Source organism: Marmota flaviventris, chromosome 2, assembly GCF_047511675.1.
Source record: "Marmota flaviventris isolate mMarFla1 chromosome 2, mMarFla1.hap1, whole genome shotgun sequence".
NCBI classification, from domain to species: domain Eukaryota; kingdom Metazoa; phylum Chordata; class Mammalia; order Rodentia; family Sciuridae; genus Marmota; species Marmota flaviventris.
In genome coordinates this window covers 148,886,468-148,911,814 of record NC_092499.1, presented here as the reverse complement: position 1 = coordinate 148,911,814, position 25,347 = coordinate 148,886,468, and the positions used below count along the sequence as shown (strand labels likewise).

The 25,347-nt window shown below is 32.8% G+C and overlaps 1 protein-coding gene across 4 annotated transcripts in view; it reads right to left on the bottom strand.

Moving 5' to 3' along the window:
- Lrrc28 (leucine rich repeat containing 28) overlaps positions 1–25,347 on the bottom strand; it is a 141,838-nt gene that overhangs the window by 90,286 nt on the left and 26,205 nt on the right. For all 4 annotated transcript variants that reach the window (XM_027921398.3, XM_027921389.3, XM_027921407.3 and 1 more), the window contains exons 4-5: positions 23,873–23,910; positions 23,141–23,278 (exon numbers count right to left, since the gene is read on the bottom strand). In XM_027921398.3, coding sequence (XP_027777199.1) covers positions 23,141–23,278; positions 23,873–23,910 — 176 coding nt within the window. The remainder of the gene's footprint in view (positions 1–23,140; positions 23,279–23,872; positions 23,911–25,347) is intronic.

The window sequence follows — 25,347 nt, the reverse complement described above, 5'->3', positions numbered from 1 at the left end:
TTCATTTATTTATATGTGGTGCTGAGAATCGAACCCAGTGCCTTGCAAGCTAGGCCAGCGCTCTACCACTGAGTCACAACTCCAGCCCCTGCATTACAATTCTGAATACACATATATACCACATTTTTTGTATTTCTATTTGTATGTAAAGTATGCTGGCACCAAATTCAAGTCTTCATACATGTACTTTGTATAATGATGTCCATCACATCCCACCATAATTTTTAAAAAGGAAAAAAAATTAACACAAAACAGTAGCACCTAAAACAATAAAATGAGTAGATTTACTTTTCTATTTTCTAGATATTATTGTCTGCTGATGTGCTATTGTCCTGTCAGTTATGCTTCATATTTTAGACTTCTAAAAAAATCAACACAAATTTCACTGTGCTCTTCTGGAAACTGTTAACAATAATTGCATGCTTACTTATTTGAATAATTTTTTAAGATAAAATCTCTCCCTTTTTTCATTTTCTGAAGATTTGAGAACCCATAAAAAACATTTTCTGGATTTTATTATTTCTTTGGACTAAAGAGAATGAAAATGATGATGATGCCATAAGTAAATAAAATCCAAGATTTGAGGTTGTATATACATCTTAACGTTTCCTGAGAAAAGTATAATCAATGATTTATATTTGTCTTTGATTATATATTTAGAAGTGAATCTGCAAGAATGGAGAAAATGCCATTGCCCTTTATGAGCTCCACTTCAGACAAATGCAAAGGATAGCAAAAAGATTTCTAAAGCTATACTTGTGTAATGGGGAGAAAACCTAAATAAACTCCCTAACTCTACCTGCTTTTAATTGATTTTAAAAATCACTGATTTTGGAGGTCATGCAGCTGAGCAACATATTCTTAGTCTTCCATTGGCTTTGTTATAGATGATACCTCTAACTGAAGTCACTTAACAGATTAAAACTGCTCTATGAATGATGTGTTTCACTATCTTCTCCCTTGAAAGTTGTCTTAATGTGATTTTTCCCTGTTATCTGGGGACAGTTGACTTTCGCTATCTTCCCCTGTTATCTGAAAGAAGATGCCTTTTGTGTCCTAATGATCATCTGCAGGTTAACTCTTCCTGGGAAAAGGAACTAAAAAGACATGAGTATGATGATTTTCTCATTAGTAACTTGTCTTTGGATTTACAGAACCCAGAACATCTGGTGACCTATGGAAAACAGTATCTCTATGCCAGAAAAGCCTGCCTATTTGATGTACTTCCCTATAAATCCCCATAAAAGCCCTGTACCTGCTAGGACTGGAGTCCCCATCTTCCAATTTGACAGCTTAATGCCAATAAAGCTCTTCTCTCAGCCCTGGTCAGTCTGTCTCTAGATTTTTGGCTTCATTAGTTGGCAGTAGTACGAGACCTTTTGTGATCTCACTTGTACTAAGAATAATTAGCTAACAAATGACAGATAAAAAAAATCTTCCATCTTCTCCACTAGGAAACTGATGTCCAACATTTTAGAGAAAAACTTAAAGTCTAAGTTAGGTAAAGAAAATAAGAATAATTTCACACACTTTAAGGCAGTTTATCTACCCAGGCAAAACCCATCCCAGTAACTGAAAGAATATAAAAAGCACTCAATGTTTTTGCCAGTAACTGTGAACACAGGAACTTGTCCAATAACTTTGGAATAGGAGAAATAGCAGAGAATCAGGATGCAAAGATACTGTCACAAAATTCATGAAAAAAATATGGATTCTTCAGCTCCATGAGGTGCTTAAATATTTTTACACAGTTAATTAAATAAATAACTTGAGAATATTTTAAAATAATGGCAGCTAAGGACAGTATGAAGAACTCAACTTAGTTTCTCCACCAAAACCAAGCATTACACTAGACAAAACTACAAAATCATCATTTCAGGGCTCTAGAAATCCCAAGGCAACTACAAATTTAGAAATGTTTATTCTTAAATACCTGTAAAGCTTCATACAAGAACAATGGCGTCCACAGCCTTTTCTTGCTTGGGATGACTCCTATCCCATCTGCAAGAATGGTATCTTAGCAATGCGTATCTGACTACCAAAACCCAGTACCCTGGCTACCAGAGCAGTACTCTTGATTTGGGGCAAGGGAAAAAAATCCCAAAGTTTTGTCAACTAATAGTAACAAATTCCGTAGGAAAAGGGGGAAAAAAATGCCAACCAAGAATTCTCTATCAGCAAAACTATTGTACCTTAAAAAAACTCTCATACACAGATACCAGACAACAACACAAACAATATTATATCCATCATCCTCCACCCTTGTCAAAAAATATTTCATCAATGCCCATGACCTTAGTAGCAAAGAGCACACCAGGTACCCAGATCTTGGTTTCCAAATACCACTCTCCAGTAAAAGGAACAGAAAATACAAATGAGCTTAGAACATCTTGCAATGCCAGAAAATAAGAATATGATTGAAAAAGAATAGAGACATGTCAAAAAGTCAACCAAGAAGTCAACCAAGAGGATCTCCCAATGGTTTAACCCAGAACCATCTGAACAACAAATAACAGTATTAGATTATTAGACATAAAATATTCATGAGTTCTTACTGGCATAGATGAAGGGAGGATGATGTAAAGTTCTTTTTTTTTTTTTTTTTTTTTACAAAATTTCAATTAGTAAATGTAGAAGGAATGAGGGAAATGCAAAAGTTACATTAGGCTAACATCATAGTAATCCTTGTTGCAGGCAAGATCCAACAACGGATGCTAAAATAAGAACATAAAAGTCAAGAGGAGAAATAGCACCTGGGAAGCATCTCAAAGTATTTCTAAGATACTTACCAATTACAAAGGGAAAAATGGAAAAACCTAGTAGCCACCAACTTAATGAAGGAATCAAAGTTAATATCACTAGTAATAAGACATGATCACCAATATAATGTATTGAGAAGGACTGAACATAATTTCTTTGGTATTCTTGCCAAAAATGCATAATCTAACTCTAATATCAAATTTTATACAAGGAAAAATAAGATTCTTTATACAAAGAAAAATAAGATTCTATACAAAGTGTATTCCTATGCTAAGATTCCAGAGGTAATGAATCTGCACCAAGGTTTTCTGAAATTTTGATTATGAAAAAATACAAAAGATACAAAAGGTGAGACTACTACATAAGAAAATTTTACTTTCTCAAAACATTTTAAACAACAGGTGTGCTTCAAACTCACATAAATAAGTAAGTATTTAATAAATAACAAGAATATCAAATTCTTCAAGCATAACTAGCATTCCAGGTAGGATAAAGTACAACAAATCTCTTTCCCTTGGGTACCAGGATAATAATTTCTCCTTAAGATCTGACTATGGGAAGGGAACAAAATTTCTTCCTCATCTTCCATTTTAAGTATGTACTTTTTCCATCTCCCTTTGTTTTCATTCATTCAATATTTATCAACCACCCATATAAGGGCAGACCATCAAGTGCTATCAAAGATAAATAAGATTAAGTACCTCATGCCTAAATATTTCTTCCACAGTTTCTGGTGCTTTTAAAATTATGACTTCTGAATTTTTGCTTTGTTATTACAATGAAAGTATCAGCTTCTTTAAATGACTGCATTATACCTGAATGTTGAATTCCCAAAAGAGACTTTTCAATTCTGATTTTCACAGTATCATCTTTTAATCCATTTTTAAAAAATCTTTACTACCTAATAAAGAATCCCTGAAGACTATGATTTAGTTTTGCTTAGTTTAGAACTTTCTACAATTATAATCACGTAATCCACATTCCTTTGTGACTTGGCTTCTTTTTACTCAGTTATATTCATGAAAGTCAAACATTGCTGAATTTAGTTACGTGTTCTTTTTGTTGTTTAGTAATATCCCAGTAATGAATTAGCTGTTTTCATCCATTTAATATCAATGTTAAATGACATTTATTTCTAGCTGGGGAAATTATAAACATTTTGAATTTTGTGAAAATTACCATGTCTTTCCATTTAGTTATGGGAGTAGAACTATTTGGTCACAAGTATGAATATTGTCAACACTATATGGTATGAGCCTTTCTTTCTCCATGGGCTCATAAATTAGTTTTGTCAGTATTTTTGAGTTATTCTAGTTGCTATTTAGTTAAACTTTATTATAGTTTTAATTTGCATGTCCCTAATGACTAATGAGGCTAAGCACATCAACATATGTTTATCAGCCATCTGGATTTCCTCTTTGCTAAAGTGCTTGTTCAAGTCTCTTGCTGATTTTAAAGCTAGACTGTCAGTCTTTTTCATTTTAATTTACAGATTTTATTATGTTTGTAATAATAATTCTCCATTTATATGTATTGCAAATATCTTCTCCCATGGTGAGACTTACCTTTTCATTACTTATTTATCTCAGGGTTCCACAAACTATGGCCCGACATTCCAACACTGGCCCATTTGTTTGTATACAGTATAATGTTATTAAAATAAACCACATGAATTCATTTATATATTGTTCATGACCTTTTTCATGCAACAGCAGCAGCTGAGTAGTTGGGAGAAAGATTATATTGCCTACAATAAGTGGTCCTTTCCAGGAAAAGTAGTAATCTGTGCAGTAAATATCTTTTCTAAATATTAGGTCAGTTTTATTAATCTTTTCCTTTATATCTGTCCAGCTTAAGAAGTCTTTCTATGATGAGGTTAGGAAGAAATTTATCTACAGTAAGCAGGAGAGGTACTAGATACATTTTTAAAATTAACTCCTAGTTTAATTGCATTGTGATAAGAGAACAGTATGATTTTACTTCTTGGTGGATTTTTGTAAATGTTATATGTGTCTGAAAAGAATACATATTCTTCAGTTGTACAGTGTATTATTCTGTTTTCGATTAGGTGAACTTTGAACAATTGTTTGTAGAAGTAATTTTAGGTCTAAGATAATGTTATCTTCTACCTGTAAAAATCTAATTTGCTTCTGTCAGGTACTTGGGGGCATAAGCAATGGAAAATGCAATTTCAGAAATTTTCATGTTTTTGGTTATCCTGCTAAATAGAAGCTGGGTTGCAATCCATGCAAGAGGAGCTCTATTTCATATTCATCTTATGAAGTATTTCACCAGCAAAAACACTTTAGTATATATTCTAACAGACAAGGAATTTTAAAAACAAACTCATAATACCACTATTGTGCTTCATAAAATAATTTCTTAATATTATCTGATGGTTGGTACATGTTCAATTTCCCCTCATATAAAAAAAAATGTAGTTTTACAACAGGTTTATTTGAATCAGAATCTAAACAAAATCCAATAACTGAATTTGGCTGTTATGACTCTCTTCTCAATATCCCCTTTTCATATTCATGTCTTTCATTTATTTATAAAGCTGGATTTTCATCTTATATAATTTCCATTGTCTAAAATCAGGTTTACTGTGTCCTCATGGAGTCACCAAAAATATTGATTTATTACTTGTTCAGTTTTCTTTGTCAAGGTTACATTATAGAGATAAGGCCATATATTTCCAGTAGCATCATCCTTGGTAGCAGCACAAAATGTCTGTCTGTCTCACTTTTAGTGAAGCTAAGATTAATTAGCAAATCTGGTATTACAAATGTAGTCTATCAGATACAAAGTTCCCTATCAACTTTTTACCTAGCATTTAGGAAGCTATAAATGATCTTTATCAAGATGAAGTATTTCATTAGAGATAATAAAATGTTGATTTTTTTTCTAATTCCATCCTTATCTCTGTATTTATTAACTATATTATTCCATGCTGAAAAATTCTTTTATTCAACTACTCAGTTTGGAAAGGACACAGGAAAATGTTTGGTCTTTTCCCTTCAAAATTCTTCAAAGACTAAGTTGGTACCTTAGTACCTTCCAGAATTTACCAATAATTTTTTAAAGAGCACATTTTGAATCTGTAGATGCGACTCTACCCATGCCAGTCATTATTCCTTTTGATGTTCCAACAGTCCACTCTTGACTCTTACACTATTTTCCAGTAGTCATTGACTACTTCCCTGTTTTCTGGCACCAGATGTGGACCTTCTACATGTTGTGCCTCAATACAGCAACACAGTATCACTTTAGTGGCAAGTGATTTCTTTTAAAGACTACAATCTCTTTGACCTGGGAACTCTTCACATTTTGTTAGCTAGCTAACTAGTGCCTTCAAAACAATTCCACTGCCCCACCCCCACAAGTTTTTCCTTAAGGGCAGATTGGTTCAAGTTACCTAGTTTGCTAATTCCATAAGCAGAAATCTTTCAAAGCATAAAGTTATAAATAAAACAAAGCATGAAGAAATAGACGAAGAAAAGAAATTGTAGAAGATAACACCCCAAAGCTTTTAAATATATAGTTAATAAATATAGAATGATGGAATTTTAATAATCAACATTTTATAATCTCTAATGAAATAATAGATCTTGGTAAATATCATTTATAGTTTCCTGAACCATTAGATAAAAAGTCAGTAGGGAACTTTGTATTGGATGGACCATACTGATAACACCAGAATAACTAATTAATCTTAGCTTCACTAAAAGTAGGACAGGGAGACATTATGTCCTGTTACCTAGAGTGGTGGGTACTGGAAATATATGGCTCTCTCCTTATAATGTAATCTTTTTTTTTTTTTTTAAGAGGGGGGGGGAGAGGGAGGGAGGGAGGGAGGGAGGGAGGGAGGGAGGGAGGGAGAGGGAGGAGAGAATTTTTAATATTTATTTTTCAGTTTTCGGTGGACACAACATCTTTATTTTATGTGGTGCTGAGGATCGAACCCAGCACCCCGCGCATGCCAGGCAAGCGTGTTACCGCTTGAGCCACATCCCCAGTCCCTATAATGTAATCTTCACAAAGAAAACTGAACAAGGGATAAATACTTTTGGTGACTCCACCGGCATAGTAAACCCAATTTCAGATAATGGAAATTCTGCAAGATGAAAATGTTCCTTCATCTGTTTATCACAAATATGGTCATTCTTTAAGAATGACCATATAAGCTGGAATAGAGTTCAGAAAAGCTTCAGGAGTAGAGATTGTAGCTGAGAAAGTTGTTGTGGTTTTTGAAACCAGAAGTTGGTTCCACAACTAATTTTCCACAACTAATTTTCTTTAAATTTCATAATTCAGTAGCCAAAGAACCTACAAAAGATCACCTTGGCACTAGAATAAGAGCAAAAATATGAATAAATTAGGAAGTGAAATGGAAAATAACCACTAAAAAACCTAATGAGGATATTTACTCGTGGGAGCAAAATGAGAATAATGCCCACTAACACATAGTCTGAATACCAAGATTTTTTTTTGAACACCAAGATTACTTTAAAAAAAATATTTTCAGTTGTAGATGGACACAATACCCTTATTTTTATTTATTTTTATGTGGTGCTGAGGATCGAACCCCGTGCCTCACGTGTTCTGGGCAAGTGCTCTACCACTGAGCTATAACTCTAATCCCCAAACCCCGTATCCCAAAATACATATAGAATAGAATTAACATGTTCTATGCTTCAAATGTCAAGTCTATGTACAGAAAGGACGAAATGATATTATAGAAAAAATATAGGAAAGTCATTTTTTAATAGAATTCATTCTTTCCATTGAGGGCAAAACCAATAAGAATTCCTTTATTATAAGCTAACATACAAAATTTCATTATACTTGAACTATTTTTGTCCCAATCTCAAATACAAGAAATAGTATTAAGGGATCTGCAGTAAAATAAAACAGATCCTTCTACAGTTGAGCTTCCAATGACAATAGAACTCTGGCAAACCCATATTCAACTATACTTTTCTTAGATCCTCAGCAGAAGACCTAGCTAAGCTGCGCTTGGACTTCTGACTCAAAGAAACTGAGATAATAAGTGTGTGCTATTGTCTTAAACCAATCAGCTTATGGTAACTGGTTATGCAACAATAGATAAGTACCATAGTATTATAAGCTAGTCCATGATTTTAGTTTCTTCAATCATATAAATTATTTGAATCAGATATTTTTGAGAAGATTGTGTATTTCTATTAATAGCTTAGAAAAAGTTCTGAACTAAGAAATAGAAAACCATGTTTGAGTCCTGATTCTACCTTACTAAGTCATCTTGTGTGAGGTTCATAACCTCAATGCCTTGACATTCCTCATTTGTAATCAAGGATAAAACCTGCCCTGTGGTTTTGTGGATTGGTTTCTGTGTCCTCTATTCTGTACCATTGGTCCACCCGCCTGTTTTGGTACCAGTACCATGCTGTTTTTGTTACTATTGCTCTGTAATATAGTTTGAAGTCTGGTATCGCTATACTGCCTGATTCACACTTCCTGCTTAGCATTGTTTTTGCTATTCTGGGTCTTTTATTTTTCCATATGAATTTCATGATTGCTTTCTCTATTTCTACAAGAAATGCCGTTGGGATTTTGATTGGCATTGCATTAAACCTATAGAGAACTTTTGGTAATATCGCCATTTTGATGATGTTAGTTCTGCCTATCCATGAACAGGGTATATTTTTCCATCTTCTAAGATCTTCTTCTATTTCTCTCTTTAGGGTTCTGTAGTACAACTATCTTATATTTGATAAAGGGTCTAAAAGCATGCAATGGAGGAAGGATAGCATCTTCAACAAATGGTGCTGGGAAAACTGGAAATCCATATGCAACAAAATGAAACTGAATCCCTTTCTCTCGCCATGCACAAAAGTTAATTCAAAATGGATAAAGGAGCTTGATATCAAATCAGAGACGCGCCGTCTGATAGAAGAAAAAGTTGGCTACGATCTACATACTGTGGGGTCGGGCTCCAAATTCCTCAATAGGACACCCATAGCACAAAAGTTAATAACAAAAATCAACAAATGGGACTTAACTCAAACTAAAAAGTTTTTTCTCAGCAAAAGATACAATAAGAGAGGTAAATAGAGAGCCTACATCCTGGGAACAAATCTTTACTCCTCACACTTCAGATAGAGCCCTAATATCCAGAGTATACAAAGAGCTCAAAAAATTAGACAATAAGAGAACAAACAACCCAATCAACAAATGGGCCAAGGACCTGAACAGACACTTCTCAGAGGAGGACATACAGTCAATCAACAAGTACATGAAAAAATGCTCACCATCTCTAGCAGTCAGAGAAATGCAAATCAAAACCACCCTAAGATACCATCTCACTCCAGTTAGATTGGCAGCCATTATGAAGTCAAACAACAACAAGTGCTGGCGAGGATGTGGGGAAAAGGGTACACTTGTACATTGCTGGTGGGACTGCAAATTGGTGCAGCCAATTTGGAAAGCAGTATGGAGATTTCTTGGAAAGCTGGGAATGGAGCCACCATTTGACCCAGCTATTCCCCTTCTCGGTCTATTCCCTAAAGACCTAAAAAGAGCATGCTACAGGGACACTGCTACATCGATGTTCATAGCAGCACAATTCACAATAGCTAGACTGTGGAACCAACCTAGATGCCCTTCAATGGATGAATGGATTAAAAAAATGTGGCATTTATACACAATGGAGTATTACTCTGCATTAAAAAATGACAAAATCATAGAATTTACAGGGAAATGGATGGCATTAGAGCAGATTATGCTAAGTGAAGCTAGCCAATCCCTAAAAAACAAATGCCAAATGTCTTCTTTGATATAAGGAGAGTAACTAAGAACAGAGTAGGGACGAAGATCATGAGAAGAAGATTAACATTAAACAGGGATGAGAGGTGGGAGGGAAAGGGAGAGAGAAGGGAAAATGCATGGAAATGGAAGGAGACCCTCAGAGTTATACAAAAGTACATACAAGAGGAAGTGAGGGGAAGGGGAAAAATAATACAAGGGGGACAAACGAATGTCAGTAAAGGGGGCAGAGAGAGAAGAGGGGAGGGGAGGGGAGGGGAGGGGAGGGGGGATAGTAGAGGATAGGAAAGACAGCAGAATACAACAGACACTAGTATGGCAATATGTAAATCAATGGATGTGTAACTGATGTGATTCTGCAATCTGTATATGGGGTAAAAATGGGAGCTCATAACCCACTTGAATCAAATTGTGAAATATGATATATCAAGAACTATGTAATGTTTTGAACAGCCAACAATAAAAAATTAAAAAAAAAAAAAAACCTGCCCTGTGGATAAAAGAAAATGAGTGCAATACCGTAAACCCCACTGCTTCCTGTCACAGTTCTGCTACCACTTCAGCATAAGCCACCACCATCTCTCACCAGGATTACTTCTGTGAATTCCTAACTGATTTCCCAGTGTTTATTCTTGATTTCTACTTTAGACAGTTGCCCAAGTGATTTCTTTTATACCCAAGAGAGATGATATCATTCCTGAGCTCAAAATCCCCCAGTGGCTTCCCATCACATCCAATAGAATGTCCATAATGACCAACATCATATATATGAAGTCTTTACCATTAACAAGAGCACATTGCACTTTAATAAGATCTACAACTGCAGTATCTTTAATTTCCCTTTAAAACTGAGATGAGTTTTGGAGGTCACAACAGAGGTTACCCTTGGAAGAGGGGAGGTGGTAGTGACTAGAAGGAAGCCTAGGGACTTCTGGGGTACTCTATGACAATGTTTTATTTCTTGATTAGGATACTAATTACAAAAGTATATTTATCTGTGCAAATTTATTTTCACAACTCTCTTGATCTGTTCACTGTTCTATATGTAACTACTTTCACATTTTATTTTATTATTTTTTTAAACATCAGAAATTTATTAGTTGCTCAAAACATTACATTGATCTTGACATATCATATATCATACATTTGATTTAATAGGTGAATGAATTGGATTAGACTCTTTGATCCTCTACTTATTGGCTGTGTAACTTCAGGTAAAGGAGTTAATCGTTCTTAAGTTTCAGGGTTATCATTTTTAATAAAAATGAAAAACGATAACTATTCTAAACAACTGTAATGATAAGAGCAAAAACAAAGTTAAACATTTAATAGCATACTTGGCTTAGTTTAAATGCTTAATGAGTATACTACTAATCCTAGTAGTAGCATTTTCTTGATTATAGAGTAGTAAATTTACCACTTTTTGAAATAACTGTACAATTTTATTATTACTAGCAATACTAACAAAATACAATGTGTTTACAAAGTAAAATTACAAGACAACAAAAATATCTATATACTAGATTTTCACTAATGTTAAAAATTATCTAGTAACCAACAGATGCCAATTTGAGTCTTTTACAACAGGGATCTCCCCTTTTTCCACTCCGTAGCTGAAATCTTACTAGAACAGTGTCCTGTTAACAGGGGAACTATGAGCCACATAGTTGTCTCCACAGGATGTGGATTCCTGGAGCACAGTATAGATGGGGAGGCAGAAGAATGTGATAAGGAAGAACACACACTCATTGAATACACATTTTTAATCTGTGAACTTTTCTACATGTAAGAGATTTCCATGTTAAAAAAACAAATGAACAGGATTATAATCTTTGATCACTGATGTCACAAATGAAAATCTATCTGCCTTATTCAGATACCCACAAAAGAAGTAGATCAGTTTAAGAACTATTTTCACAGATTAGTAACCTTCTGATCATGTTTAGTCAAAAAATTTGTGACGTTTATTATATTTTATTATTTAGTCTATTGAATGAAAATTTTTACTGATCCTAAAAGTGATGTGATTTGATTATTGAAGTTTACAGTATATCCATTTTGTTCCATACTGTGACCAATCTTGCTTTATCTGTGATTTGGAGCCTGTGCACTATATCTGTATCCCTCACAGTATCCCAAATGTTGAGAATTAATTGTTCCCTATTTATCAAAAGTCTTATAAGGAAATAAGTTTCTTCTTTCTCTGTGAAAATACACTTCAGATGAGCTGCCTCTGACTTACACATAGTCTAAAACCAGTTAACAAGGTAGACAGCTGGCTCTCTTCTGAAAATGAAAGGCAGAGGCCAGAAGAAATACATGATGGTTTGAAGAAGAAAAGAAGCAAATTAACCCTCTTCTTCAAATTCAGAAGCAACAGACCTTAAGAAATCAAATATGTGCCAGACAAAATGAACCAACAAGAAGGAGAGCAGCCTGTGCTCAAACATGCAATTAAGAAACCTCTGCAGGCAGATACTAGGGACCAGGAAAACCCAGCCCTGTTGGCGCCAGAGCCAGAGAGTAAAACTGGGCTTCTTTTTAAAGTTTCTCTTAGAACTTTATTTCCTTACACAGAAATTACATATTATATTATCAACTCTTCTGTATTATGCTATTTTGAAAGGTATTACAAATACATAAAATCATTCAAAAGAATTAATAGCTAGTTTTCATGAATTATTTATCAAGAGAATGCCTTTTATTAAAAATTCACAAAAATATGAATTAAAAAACAATATGAAAGGTAATTTTCAATTTTGGAAAACAATGGATCACTTTGTGTGTATGTGTATTTAAACAAAACAAACTTTATGTCAATGGCAACAGGTTAGCTGAGTTCCTTTAAATAGTTATGGATTTGAGAAGTGTAAAGCTCAGGTAACAGAATCTGTGTTTTCCTCAAATCCTCATTCGTCCATTTACTTAAGAAACCCATGCTTCCTGGCTGGGTGCCAGCATACCAGACCTGCCAGGTCCTGCATAGTTTTATTTCTGTTGCTAAATTAGGAAACCAAGCGAGCAATGTCTGGGCCAACATCAAACCGAAAAGGCTCAGCATCATTAGTCGGCAAGTCTCCTTAAAAGCCAGATCATTATAAGATATTTAATTTTTAATTAGAGATACCAAAGTAATTTAGCCTAATAAGGAGACATCTAAGAAAGAATTAAATGAAGACAAAAGGGAGAGATCCAAATGTTTAACAGAAGCATTCTTTGAAATAGCCTTAATAATGATGTTGAAAATAAGTTAACTACCAACGTGCAAGGCTAAATGGCTCAATGGCTGATCTTAAAATGCTGCCATCTTCTTCTAAACAGTGAAGGAGAAATGCAAAGTTATTCATCACAATTTTTACAAAGATAAACTAAAATATTTTATGCACAGCTTGGTTTAGAAAAACTAAGTAGAGCATTCAAGGAGACTTGACTTGAGTAGAGAAAACACAAAGAAGGTTTTCAAGAAAAAAGTCACTATTTTCAAATTATTTATAAATGAGAAAATATGAAAGGAAAAATATATAATTTCTTTCCAAATTTTATGGCCCCTAATTAGTATCCCACAGGGCTTTTAAAAGAAGATGGTAGCTGTTAATTAACATTTCTTAAGTATTTTAAATATGCCCTAATATTTTATCAAAAACTAATGCTTGAATCCTAAAGGTGTTAGGAGAATTTTAGTTCCTGCAATACTGGAATATTTTTCTTATAAACATTTTCATTAAACACTCACAAATTTCAAATCACTATTTTATTTCTGTGAAATAAAAAATTAAATGAGAATTTGCTATGAAATCTTTATTTCATATGAATAGTTTATGTATTTAAATACCAGATTTAGAAATTATAGAAAACTGAATTAATAATGTTTGAGTGCTTCATAGGCCATGAAGGACTTATCAACCAATAATATTTGCTACCCATTGTTTAGCATTGTCATTCATGTTTATAAAAAAACCTGTGAGACAACTCTTCCAATAACCATCCTGACAGTTTGATAGGCATTCACTTCATAGTCTTTTTTTGTATACTCACATGATCTCTACAGGGTTTTCAGACGCACTGAGGTGATCTGGCATACACCCAAACCCAAAGTCTTTTGCTTCTGCTGTTCAGTTTCTACCACTAAGATCCAGTCAGGAAAGGGGTGAGCCAAACAGTCTCAAGACTTCCCTACCCTTCAACACTGACTGCAAAGTGGGACCAGGTCATGCGGTCCCCTAGTCTGCTCCTTCACTGATCATGTGCTATTGATAAGAGGCACACTGTTATGGAGGTACAGTAAAATTAGAGAAGCAAGCACACAGCCGTAAGTTACATAAATGAAAAATATAAGCAAGAAATATACTGGGTGATTAGAAATTATACTGACCAGTGACGGTACTGATCCCCACTTTGATGAAAGGTCCTTCAGACCCTTAACCTGATCATCTTATTGCTACCCATAAGGAAACATACACAAATGTATGTACTGTCAGAAAGGAAAAATGAATTTTCTTTTATTGTAAAAAAATCAGTGAAATCAAAGGAAATCTGAAAAAGAAGAATAAATTTGGAGGAGTTTCACTGCCTCATTCAAAACCTACCCCAAAATCATAGTAATTGAGCCAGTGTGGTATTGCCATAAGGGTAGACATAAAGATGAAAGGAAGAGAATCATCTCAAAATTAAACACATATAATTAAGGTTAACTGATTTTTGACAAAGGTACTAGGTAATTCAACAAAGATAGTGTTTTCAACAAACTGTGCTCGAATAACCAAATATCACAAGTAAAAATACCTCAATCCTTACATCACATACAATAATTAATTTGAAATGGATTATATACATAAATAGAAACCTGATAAATTGGGCATCATCAAAATTTAAAACTTCTGCTCTTCAAAATACACAAAAAAGAAGAAAATAAAAACATAAACCACAAATTGAGAGAAAACATTTGGAAATCATATATCTGATAAAGGATTTGTATGCAGACAATAATATGGGTCAGCAAACTTGCTGTAAAAGGTCATTTTGCAAATATTTTAGGTTTTGGTGAAACTACTGAATCATTGTCAAAACTACTCAACTCTGCCACATAGCAGACAATATACAAATTAATGGGCATAGCTGTGTTCCAATAAAAATTTTATCTACAAAGTCAGTAAAGGGTCAGATTTGACCCACAAGTTATCTGATTTGATTCAATGAGAGCTACTTGACAATTCTAAAAAGCTGTAGATAACTGGTAACAATGTAAAATAATCTTCATTTATAAACACATACATAAATTATGTCTGGTTAAGGGATGATTTTCTCTCCCTGTGGATAAAACCAGCTTTACCTTCATTTTAAGGTTCATTTCAATACACTTGATCTCTAATATGTCTGTTCTGTGGATTCCACTTTGAACTGGTTGTAACACCTTACCAATTTCCTCATCAATTAGTTAAATAAAGACTATCACATTTGAAAATATTTGTTATCTGTATTGGAGCCAGGATCTTAGCTTTTTGGTGAAAATTATCCTTTAATACCAGAACACATAAAGAACTCTTACAATGCAATATTAAAAACACAAACAACTAAATTTTGGGGGGCAAAAGATTTGAATAGCTATTTCACCACAGAAATGGCAAATAAACACACAAAATGTAATAAGCTTAAGTTAATAATAAAATGAAAATTAAAATCACAAGGAGATGCTACTACCACATAGTCACTAAAATAGCTACAATAAAAAAAAAGGATCAAAATACCAAACATTGGCAAGAATAAGGCAGAATTGGAACCTTCATACAGTGCTAGCAGGAAAGTAAATGGTACAGTCACTTTGGAAAACAGTTTGGCAGTTTCTTTCAAAGTTAAAAATATAACATAAAACCCAAGGATTCTACTTCCAGGTATTTACCCAAGAGAAAGGAAAACATATGTCCACAAAAAGCTTGTATGCAAATTTTCATAGCAACATTATTCATAACAACCCCAAATGGAAACATCTAAATTATCAATCAACTGCTGAATAAACAAAATTTGGAGTATCTATACAGTAAAAAATTATTGAGCAATAAAAATAAACAAAGTACCAAAAACCTGAAGATAATATATATGCAAAAACATTTTTCTAAATAAATAAGCCAGACACGAAAAAACATTAAAATCACAAGACATATTATATGATTCTATTTATATGAAATTTCTGGAAAAGTCAAAACTATAGAGACAGACTGTAAGATCAATGGCTGAATGGGGTGGGAATGAGAATTGGCAACAGACAAACAGTAGGGAGATTTAGAGATGATGGAAGTATTCTAAAAACTGAAATGTGTGCTCAGCTGTGTACATTTAGTAAAATTTATCAACTCATATATAAAATAGTGAATTTTATAATATATAAATTGTACCTCAATAAAAACTATCAAAAAATCAGTGGAGAATAACAAATAAAATTAACTCATGCCAGGAACAAAATTATTGATGTTGTCATAAAGTTTAACAAATTATTGTTAAGAAGACATGTCAACACATTATGTAGATTTAAAAAGTACATACATATCACACAACATAAATCAGTTATAATTCCCTGGGTAAATGGAAATCAGGATTCTATTTCTTGTTTTAACATTTGTATAACATAATCTTACAGTCATTTCTAATTTAAAGGTAGTTAGAAATTTAATCTGTGACTGGGAAATAAACAGACTTACATAAACCCTCATATTCTGTATAAAAATGTTTTTTCCTAAAAAGTACGCATTTATTTTTTAAAAGAATAATGAAGGAAAGAAAATTTCCATGTATTGGTTCAGATACCAACATGTTTCAACTATGTTTTTAAAATTCTTCAAAATCAGTTCAACATTTTATGATAATGACTATGATAATAGAATAAAAGAGATCTCATTTAAGGAAAAAAAATTCACATTAGAACCTATATTCTACAAAGCATGCTATTATCCCTTTAAAAAACTACTAAGAAATTAATTTGGTTTGTAAATTCATACATAACAAATGAATGCCAATTTTTGAAACTAAAAAGAAAAAGTCATCAAAATAGACCTGCCAGACTTATGTCCTCTTTAGGACTATGTCAGGAGCAGAGATGTCAGCAGATGCAGCTAAGAAGGAAAAGAGTCATAGAACCAACAAATGATATTTGTTATAAGCATATAAGGCTGTTTGTTTGGAACCCTTCCTCACTTATTGCCAGTTTTGACTTCACATTTTCTCACCACCTTACAAACAAAACTACCAGTGAAAACTAAAAATCTTTTAAAAACATAAAAATATCTCCTTAAAATGTTGACTCTTGGGAACTGAGGCTGTGGCTCAGTGGTAGAGCACTTGCCTAACATGTGTAATGCACTGGGTTGATTCTCAGCATTGCATATAAATAAATGAACAAAATAAAGGCCCATCAATGTCTAAAAATGTATTTTTAAAAATATTGACTCTTTAAAAAATGGGATTAATAAAAACGAGTAACCAAAGAACTGCAATGCCAACTGTGTGTGTGTAGGGGGGTGCTTGGAAATAAGTGATATCAAACTACATTTCTTTAGTTACTTTTCATTACATCAACCTTGGCAAATCATAAAACTTTTCATTTACTAATACAATCAGGAACTCTAAAATTACTTACAGAGCAGAAAATCAGAATTAAATTTATATCTTAAGCAAGGTTAAAACAATTTATAGATGAAGAAAAGCAAAAATCACATTCAAACAACAAATGAAATACAAAACAAAATATTTTACATATTGAACACATTACTTTTTAAGAAATATTTATTTTGGTGCTTTATTCTTCCAGTTACTTTTTCTTCACAATTATATAAAATGACCTGAGACTATAATTTTCTGATCATGTTACAAAACAACACTATACTGAAATCAAAGCAGAAAAATCAACTGAAGCTATAAAGTAACCACAAAAATAAAATCTTCGTTTATGTATCTAAAACTTGCTTTTTCCCCCAAAAGCTTGGTTAATAAGTGTAAAATATCAAATCACTATTAATGTAAGAAAAGTGTTTAATGCTTGCTTAAAAGTTCTTCAGTAAAAATGAAGTATGAATGCAAATTTGCAAAAATATCAAAGGTTATAGCAGAACTTACTCCACGTTACCTCTAAAATACTGCAAGCTGATTTATACAAAAATAACAACTAAATCTCAAAAGGCTGCGTCTAAGAAAAAATATTTGATAAATTCTCAAGAAAATTTTACTCCAAAAGATGAAGAAGATTTCTATATTCATTGCTTTTTTTTTAATCCCTGCTTCCTGGTATTCATCTCTCTCTCTCTCTCTCTCTCTCTCTCTCTCACACACACACACACACACACACACACACACAAAAAATTAATTGTGATGAACCCAGTATAGGTTTCTATCATGACAATCACAACACTTTAGGCAATTTAAATGAAGAATTTTAATTGAAGAAGCAGTTTACCAAATCTATTTGAGGGAGAGAATCGTGGAAGCAGTATGTATGACAGACTAGGAAATGGATGTATTTCAGAAATAAACAATGAACTTTTAAGATCCCAATCATTTGCTTCTGCATACCACTTACACATCAGCTCAGTCCCTCACCTCAAACATGACTTCTCCTTGAACCATCTTCTCTGACCTCAGTACTGCCATCACTGTCCACACCCAGCACTGTACTACACTGTGGGATAATAAATTATTTGCACACAGACAAGGAAGAGAAGTACTGCATGGGAGGTGAATTTGGTTATCATGTTAGTTGCTTTTAGATTTTTTTCACAAACAAGAGGTCCATGGAAAGAAGCTCAATGTGCCTTAGCCAGTAGCTTGATTAATGGTAAAGACTTTCTAAATCTCAGGGACCAATGCTTTTTCTTTGCTTTTTTTTTTCCCTCTCCCAAACATTGTCACAATAAACTTTTGTTTTTCAGGCATTTGGCAAGTTTTCCATCATTTCCCTTTATACCTTTCCTAAAATGGATTTTTTTTTTGTATTTAACTCTAAGCTCTAAGGATACATGGTCCAGAAAACAAAACTTTTTTTTCCAGACAAATTCTAATGGCCATTTTTATCCTGAGGTTTTTGCCAAATTGTTAAAGCTTATAAAAGAGTGCAAATAAAATTTAAAGGCATTAGCTCCATTTGTAAGCAGATTTTACAGTATGTAATAGTATCTGAAGATATTGGAGAAATCAATGGGTTTTATTTAATCTAGCATACCAAAATAACTTTATATAAATAATGAAATAAAATATTTGTTACTAATATATATTTAATTATACTATAAAGTTACTTTACTAATAAAATTATATACTATAAACTTTAGGTCTATAAAATTAATTAGAAGAATAGGGTCTGAATATGAGCTTAGGACTCTGGCAGACAATTTATTCATTTACTCAGTGGTCATCTAGCAACTCAGTCAATACTTCTCTCTTGACTGTCTAGTCATTTCTTAGGAAGTTTTAAAATATTGGACAATAAAATATCCATTTCTCAGAATCCTATCTCTCCCATGATGCCCACTTTTCTAGTACAGCATGGCATACTTTGAGCCAACACATATTTCTTATTAAAGAGATGAAATAGTAAGTCTCCCAGGCCTTACAGATACTCCCACAAAATACAGTCTATTTGCATATATTATTGGCCACACGTACATACCCTGGTGATACCAGAAGGGAATTCTGCCAGGAATGCATTTTTAGATGCTTTTTTAGTGAGAGAGGTGCTACCACCAGCACTAATGTATAATAAATGAAAACCCCAGACTCCCAGAAGGATAAATCACCAAAAAGATCATGAGCTAAGAGGATAATATCAGAAGAATAACCTTGATTATCTGGGGACACTTAGTGTTGGGAGGATTCAAAAAGTAATCTGCCTTTGAGATGTCCATTCAGGATGCAGGTGCAGTGGAAGAGTTAAAGAAGTCACAGCTGACCCAGTGTACCTGGTTCACCTAGCATCACAGGAAACTGTAAGGCAGGGTGGAACACCCATAGCCAGGCCTGTAACTATGGGGTGGGATCAGCACCTCTGAAGAATCACGATAGTATGCACCTCAGTGACAATACAGTCCCAACAAACAGGGTAGAAAGTAACAGAAGAGCCTGGAGACCAGGCCCTGGTTTCTACCATAGCCTCCAGAGGAAAAGGCTGATCTCCTTCCTCCCTACCTCCATAGTACACCGTAAGCACAGAGATTTTGGAGCAAGTTAGGAGGCAATGGGACAGACCAAAATATTAAATTTCATCCCAATAAAGCAATAGAGGATCAACTGAGAAAAAATAAAATAAAATAATAAATAATAATAAATTTAATCATACTTGAAGCCTGAGTTTAATAATAATTCATGCTGATTGTATATGGGACATATCTGTTTGTGTACTTTTAGCCATTAAAGTACAATACGTTCATGTTTTTAATTTGGACTAAAAATCCTTCCTTTTTTGGTATGCAAAACAACTTTTCAAGGATAAAAGTATTTTAAAAAAATAGGCTGATTTATATCCCAGATGCAAGCATCATCTTTTCTGGCTCCTGGTTACTTTTTGTTTGTTACTATAACCTTCTCCCATGGGAATTCATGGAGAATTAACGGCAAATCCCAGAATGTATCAGAATGCTCCTAACAAGGATTAATTCCTCTTGCTTTCATACAGTCCCAACAAACAGATTTTGTGGTCTTTACAGTAAAAAAAAAAAAAAAAAAGTGTCTGGCAAAAGTCCCTGCCTAATATAAACTCTTCCCCAATAATCCTTCATTTGTAGGTGCACAGTGGTTCTTTTAATAATAGCTCATATAATTTTATCTCATCAAGTTAGAAAAGATCTTTGGGAGGATGTTAGTTTAAATTTGTTCTATAAAAATGCTAGTTTTGAGGGCTGGGGTTGTGGCTCAGCGGTAGAGTGCTTACCTAGCAAGTGCAAGGCCCTGTGTTTGATCCTCAGCACCACACAAAAATAAATAAATAAAAATAAAGGTATTGTGGGTCCAACTACAACTAAAAAATACATATTAAAAATTGCTAATTTTGATATTGGAAGTAGGGAAAGGCAATATATAAATGTCTAAGTGTTACATACTTAAGAATATACATGTATATATGAATGCAGATAAGCAACCTTATACATGATTTATTCTGATTCTTGTAAATGATTTATCAGATGAGAAATCAAAGAACATCTAATAAACATGACAAGGTAACTGATACCTTGCCTCCCATCAAAATACAATAAAATTAGCTAAAAAAAAAAAAAAAAAAACTTTAAGACAACTGTTTTCAAGCAATGGACAAGTAATACAGAATAAGTCTTAAAGTAAAGGAACACAAGAGGTGAGCCCTGTCTGCGGAGGGGCACAGGGAAGTGGAACCCAAACAGGACTGCAGGAAAGTGGAACCAAAACTAGTCTCACAAAGCAAAAGCAAGACTGTTTGTCTTCACATTCCCACAGCCTATCTTTACTAAGCACAAAGCCTATGGATCTCAAGAACAGAATCTGGGACTGGAATATTCAAGTTTAGGGAAGCCTCCTCTGTCCTCTCCTTGCTTTGTCTTTCACTGTTTGTCTCCCATTCCACATGGCTATTTCCAGCACCTCATAGGATTACACAATACTGTGCAGTATCCCAGAGAGAAAGACAAATTGATTTAACATTTTGGGGATGTACACATATCCCCTAACTCATTCAAATCACAATAGTTATAATGACTTTATAATGAGATGTATAAGTGATTCAAATAAGTAGTAGTGCCAAGTCCACTGCTATTCATGGTAGTCCAGGAAGAAAAATACAATCATGCTCAATCAAAAGTTCCTATTCAAAACAATAGAAAAAAAAACTAGGAAAATAAGATAAAAAATATGACTCAATTTTCTTGTACAACAAGTGAAATATAAATAAAAAATTATATGAAAGAATCGGGGAACATACATTGTTCACTGGTTATTAGGAGGCTATTAGGAGGCAGTCAGTGATATCAGAAGTACATCCTTAACCTCTGAGAACATATAATGGAAGGAAATGACCACATTCTACCACAAAATGATCTTATATTACAGGAAAAGACAAAATAATATAACACACAGAACAAAACTGTATGTTTGTATGTTCTTTAAATGTATGTAAAAAGGGGTTTGCAGCTGAAGCATTATATCCATGCATCTTGATTCTATAAAATACTTAATCTCATATATGAAAATATTACTTTTATACAATCTTCAAAACAGAATCTAATTTTCTGGATATCTGAATACATAAACTTAATGAAAGCTAGAATGATGAAATAGCACCAAGTAAGATTATATATAATACATCCTAAAGACTGTATTTCTGTATGGAATTGAATTTTTTTTGCTTTAACTATAGTTGGAAACAATAAGGCACTTATTATATGAGGCTTAAAAACTGTTTTTTAAAGCCAAGTCACTGTTCTACTAATATCATTTTTGCAAACAGTACCTGGACCTATATATTAAGGCTAATGTAGAAAGTTAAAACTTAAATCAGTTACTATGCTCTCATTTAGAAATGTTTGTACTGAAAAAACTTTAGAAGTCTTTTTTTTTTTTTTTTAAATCACAAAGACATATCACAGACTTCTTCATTCATGGATTTAAACTTAAGTTTTTATTCTCACCTAACGTCAAGTTCTATGACAGGTAGTAATTTGTAATTTTGTTTGAGTCACACATTTCACTGTATACACTTAAAGGCTGGTTAGTGTTTCTGAAAGAATTACTAAGTAAAAATAATTCCTTCCAATGCGACATTTGTATCTTTTTCAGCTCATCCTTGAATATATGGTAACTTTCATGTAATACCTGAAGCACGAGTTTTTTTTTTTTTTTTTAATTCTTAAATCATACTCCATATTTTTGTTTTTTAGGTGGGAAATAATATATGACAGTAGAATTTGAAAATGTGCATCTCCACAAAGAAAGGTCCCTGAAATGCCCTTCACAAAAATGTCAAGAGGTTTAATGTGACTTTCAAGGGAATACAGGGTTTTGGAAACTATCTGCCTATAGGTAAATCAGAATCTAAAGAGATATTCAGCAGGCAGAACTGACAATTCTAAGACTCAAATTTAAATTGTCCTAATAAATTCTAGTATGACACCTAATTAAATCAAAGTTGATGTATATCATATCACTACTTCACTAGAGAATAAGACAAAAACAAAAACAAAATACAAAACACTCTATTTGCCTTTTATATACTAAGATGATTATACCATACACAGTTCACCTAAATTCTCTTAAAGTGAAATTCAGAACTGAAATAGCTCTTTGTACAAATGGTTTGCTAGGGCAGAGACTAGAAGAAGCATTGTTTGCAATATACAACTGTAGTAACTGTAGCCCTATCTTGTTAAATGCTACCTTCTCAATTCTGTGTCTAGAGAAAAACTCTGAGTCATTTCACCCACATACCTTGGTTTCATCTTCAAACAAATGAACAATCAAATACTTGCAAATACATTTATATCCATAGCCCATTGCCCAGAAATACAGAGAAAAACATGAATAAAAGTAGATTTATAAAACAAAGAAACTATTATACACTGTAGGCTATGATTACCTGGAGGTAGGAATTGCAGTTGATTATTAGCTAATCGAAGATGACGTAAAGCTCTCAGACGACCAATTTCTGGGCAAACAATTTCTAAGGCATTGTCACTAAGATCCAGATACTGGAGTTTTACAAGGGACCCAATAGCTTCAAATAGAAGAGAAGGGGAAAAGCAAAGTGAGTTTGACTCAAGTTTTACAGCAAATCTTAAATGAAAGTGTTTCAATCTAAAATATTTTAATGCTTAATACCCCTTCCCCCCGTCACAGTTGTTCACAAAATAGTAAAAAAAAAAATCATACTAATTTTTATGTAAATGATAAGTATTTCTACCTAGAGATAAAATATAATAAGTTTAAAAAGAAAGCAAATAAAAACATTAAAAAGTATAAAAAACTGCTTAAATAAATGATTCAAGAATTAATAAACAAAAGTAATCTAACCAAAATTCTTAACTGATTTATTAGGTTTAGAATTCATTTTATTTTTAACCTATTAGCAACTTATCTCATAATGACTTACTTAAGCATTTTAACCATTTTAGACTTTTAATTTATTTAATCATAATTCTTAACTGGACTTTTTAGAGGAAAAAATTTTGAAACTAATATATTAAAGTGCTTTATAATTAAAATTCTCTAATACACCAAACAAGATAAGTTTAAAGAGATAATCTGTTCTACTTATAAAGCAAAGCTTTAACTGTATCATCTTCTAACTAAAAATTCTAGGTGTGCTTACCTTCTGGAACCACTACTATGTTATTTGAGTGAAGGTACCTGGGGCAAAAAGGAGGAAAAAAGAAAGAAAAACAGTTGTTTTTATTCAGTAATTTTGCCAGGTAAACAGTTAATAAAAGGCTCACTAGAGATTTATCAAATGTAAATGAGCCAAAACTTTCTTTCTCACCCAACTCTAATGTGTCACCACAAAATACATGTTTATCAAAGCCAATCAATTGTACTTTGAGTGTAATGTTATGCTAAAATTGCATATTAAATGCATGTACTGATTTAATTATTTTAAAATAAAAACTTGAGTAACAAATTATTTTCAACCTCATAAAACAAATTATTAAGTTTCTCTAGTTCACCTTAAGTTATTCAGATTTTCAGAAATATATTATGTAAAAAAAATTCAACCTTCTATTATTCAAGGGAGACACAACTTTTTGTTTCTAAAGGATAACATCATAAGACAAAGATATTTCTAGCTAACACGCTGAGAAACAAGAATAGAGATTAAATATTCATCATTTAAAGTATCCACAGAAATACTCAATTGTCAAGGCCAGAATTTACTACATGGCAAAAGGAATTTCAAAAACAAGAAATCAAATTCTTCTTTAAAAAAAAAAAAAAAAAAAAAAAAATGCCCAGACTTAACAAGTCTCTCGGCAAGTCTAGGTATTTAACACTTTTCCCAATGAAATATCTTTAGCACACTCTAGTGGAGACTCAAGCAACCAGCAGTAACCAGCTACTGAGAACAAAACAACAGTGACTGCTAGAAATTAAGAACTAATAACTTAAAAAAATAAATTTACAACTAGATTTTATAAACCTTATGCTCAGCCCTATCATTTTATTTACTGTACTTTAAAAATAAATCCTCATAAAGTATTATAAAATAGAATTTAAATTTTTCTTCTACATTTTGAAAGCCTAAAATTAAATGCTAAAAATGTCAATGAAATAGAATAATAAGAAATAATTTTCTGAATATTATTCTATGTTGGATTAAATCAACTGTAGACAGTATTAACTCACTAAGTCTAAGACAATTTAAACAAGTATGCTGTTCTATGATTAATTTAATTCCTTGCTTTATGTACATGAATTGATTATACATTCTATCTACACTGAGCTACATCCCTAGTCTTTAAAGTTATCTTTTGATAGGTAGAGTTGAGACAAGTCATTTGTTGAAACAAGTTTTCAGAGCAGTTCTCTATTCTTACTAGGAACTCTGGCATTTATGAAACAAATGCAAGTGTGTATATTTTTGGCATTGTGTATGCACACTTATTCAGTCTTTGGACACAAAGAATTCTTAAAGTCACCTGATAAAGTAATTAGGAATTCCTTCCTGAAATTAATGTTTCAAGAAAACACAGAACAAGCCATATTGAAAGAAGCAAACAAAACTACCAATAAAGCATGCCAGAAAAAAGCAAAACAAAAAAAGAATATAAAATCTATATATCCAATAATGTA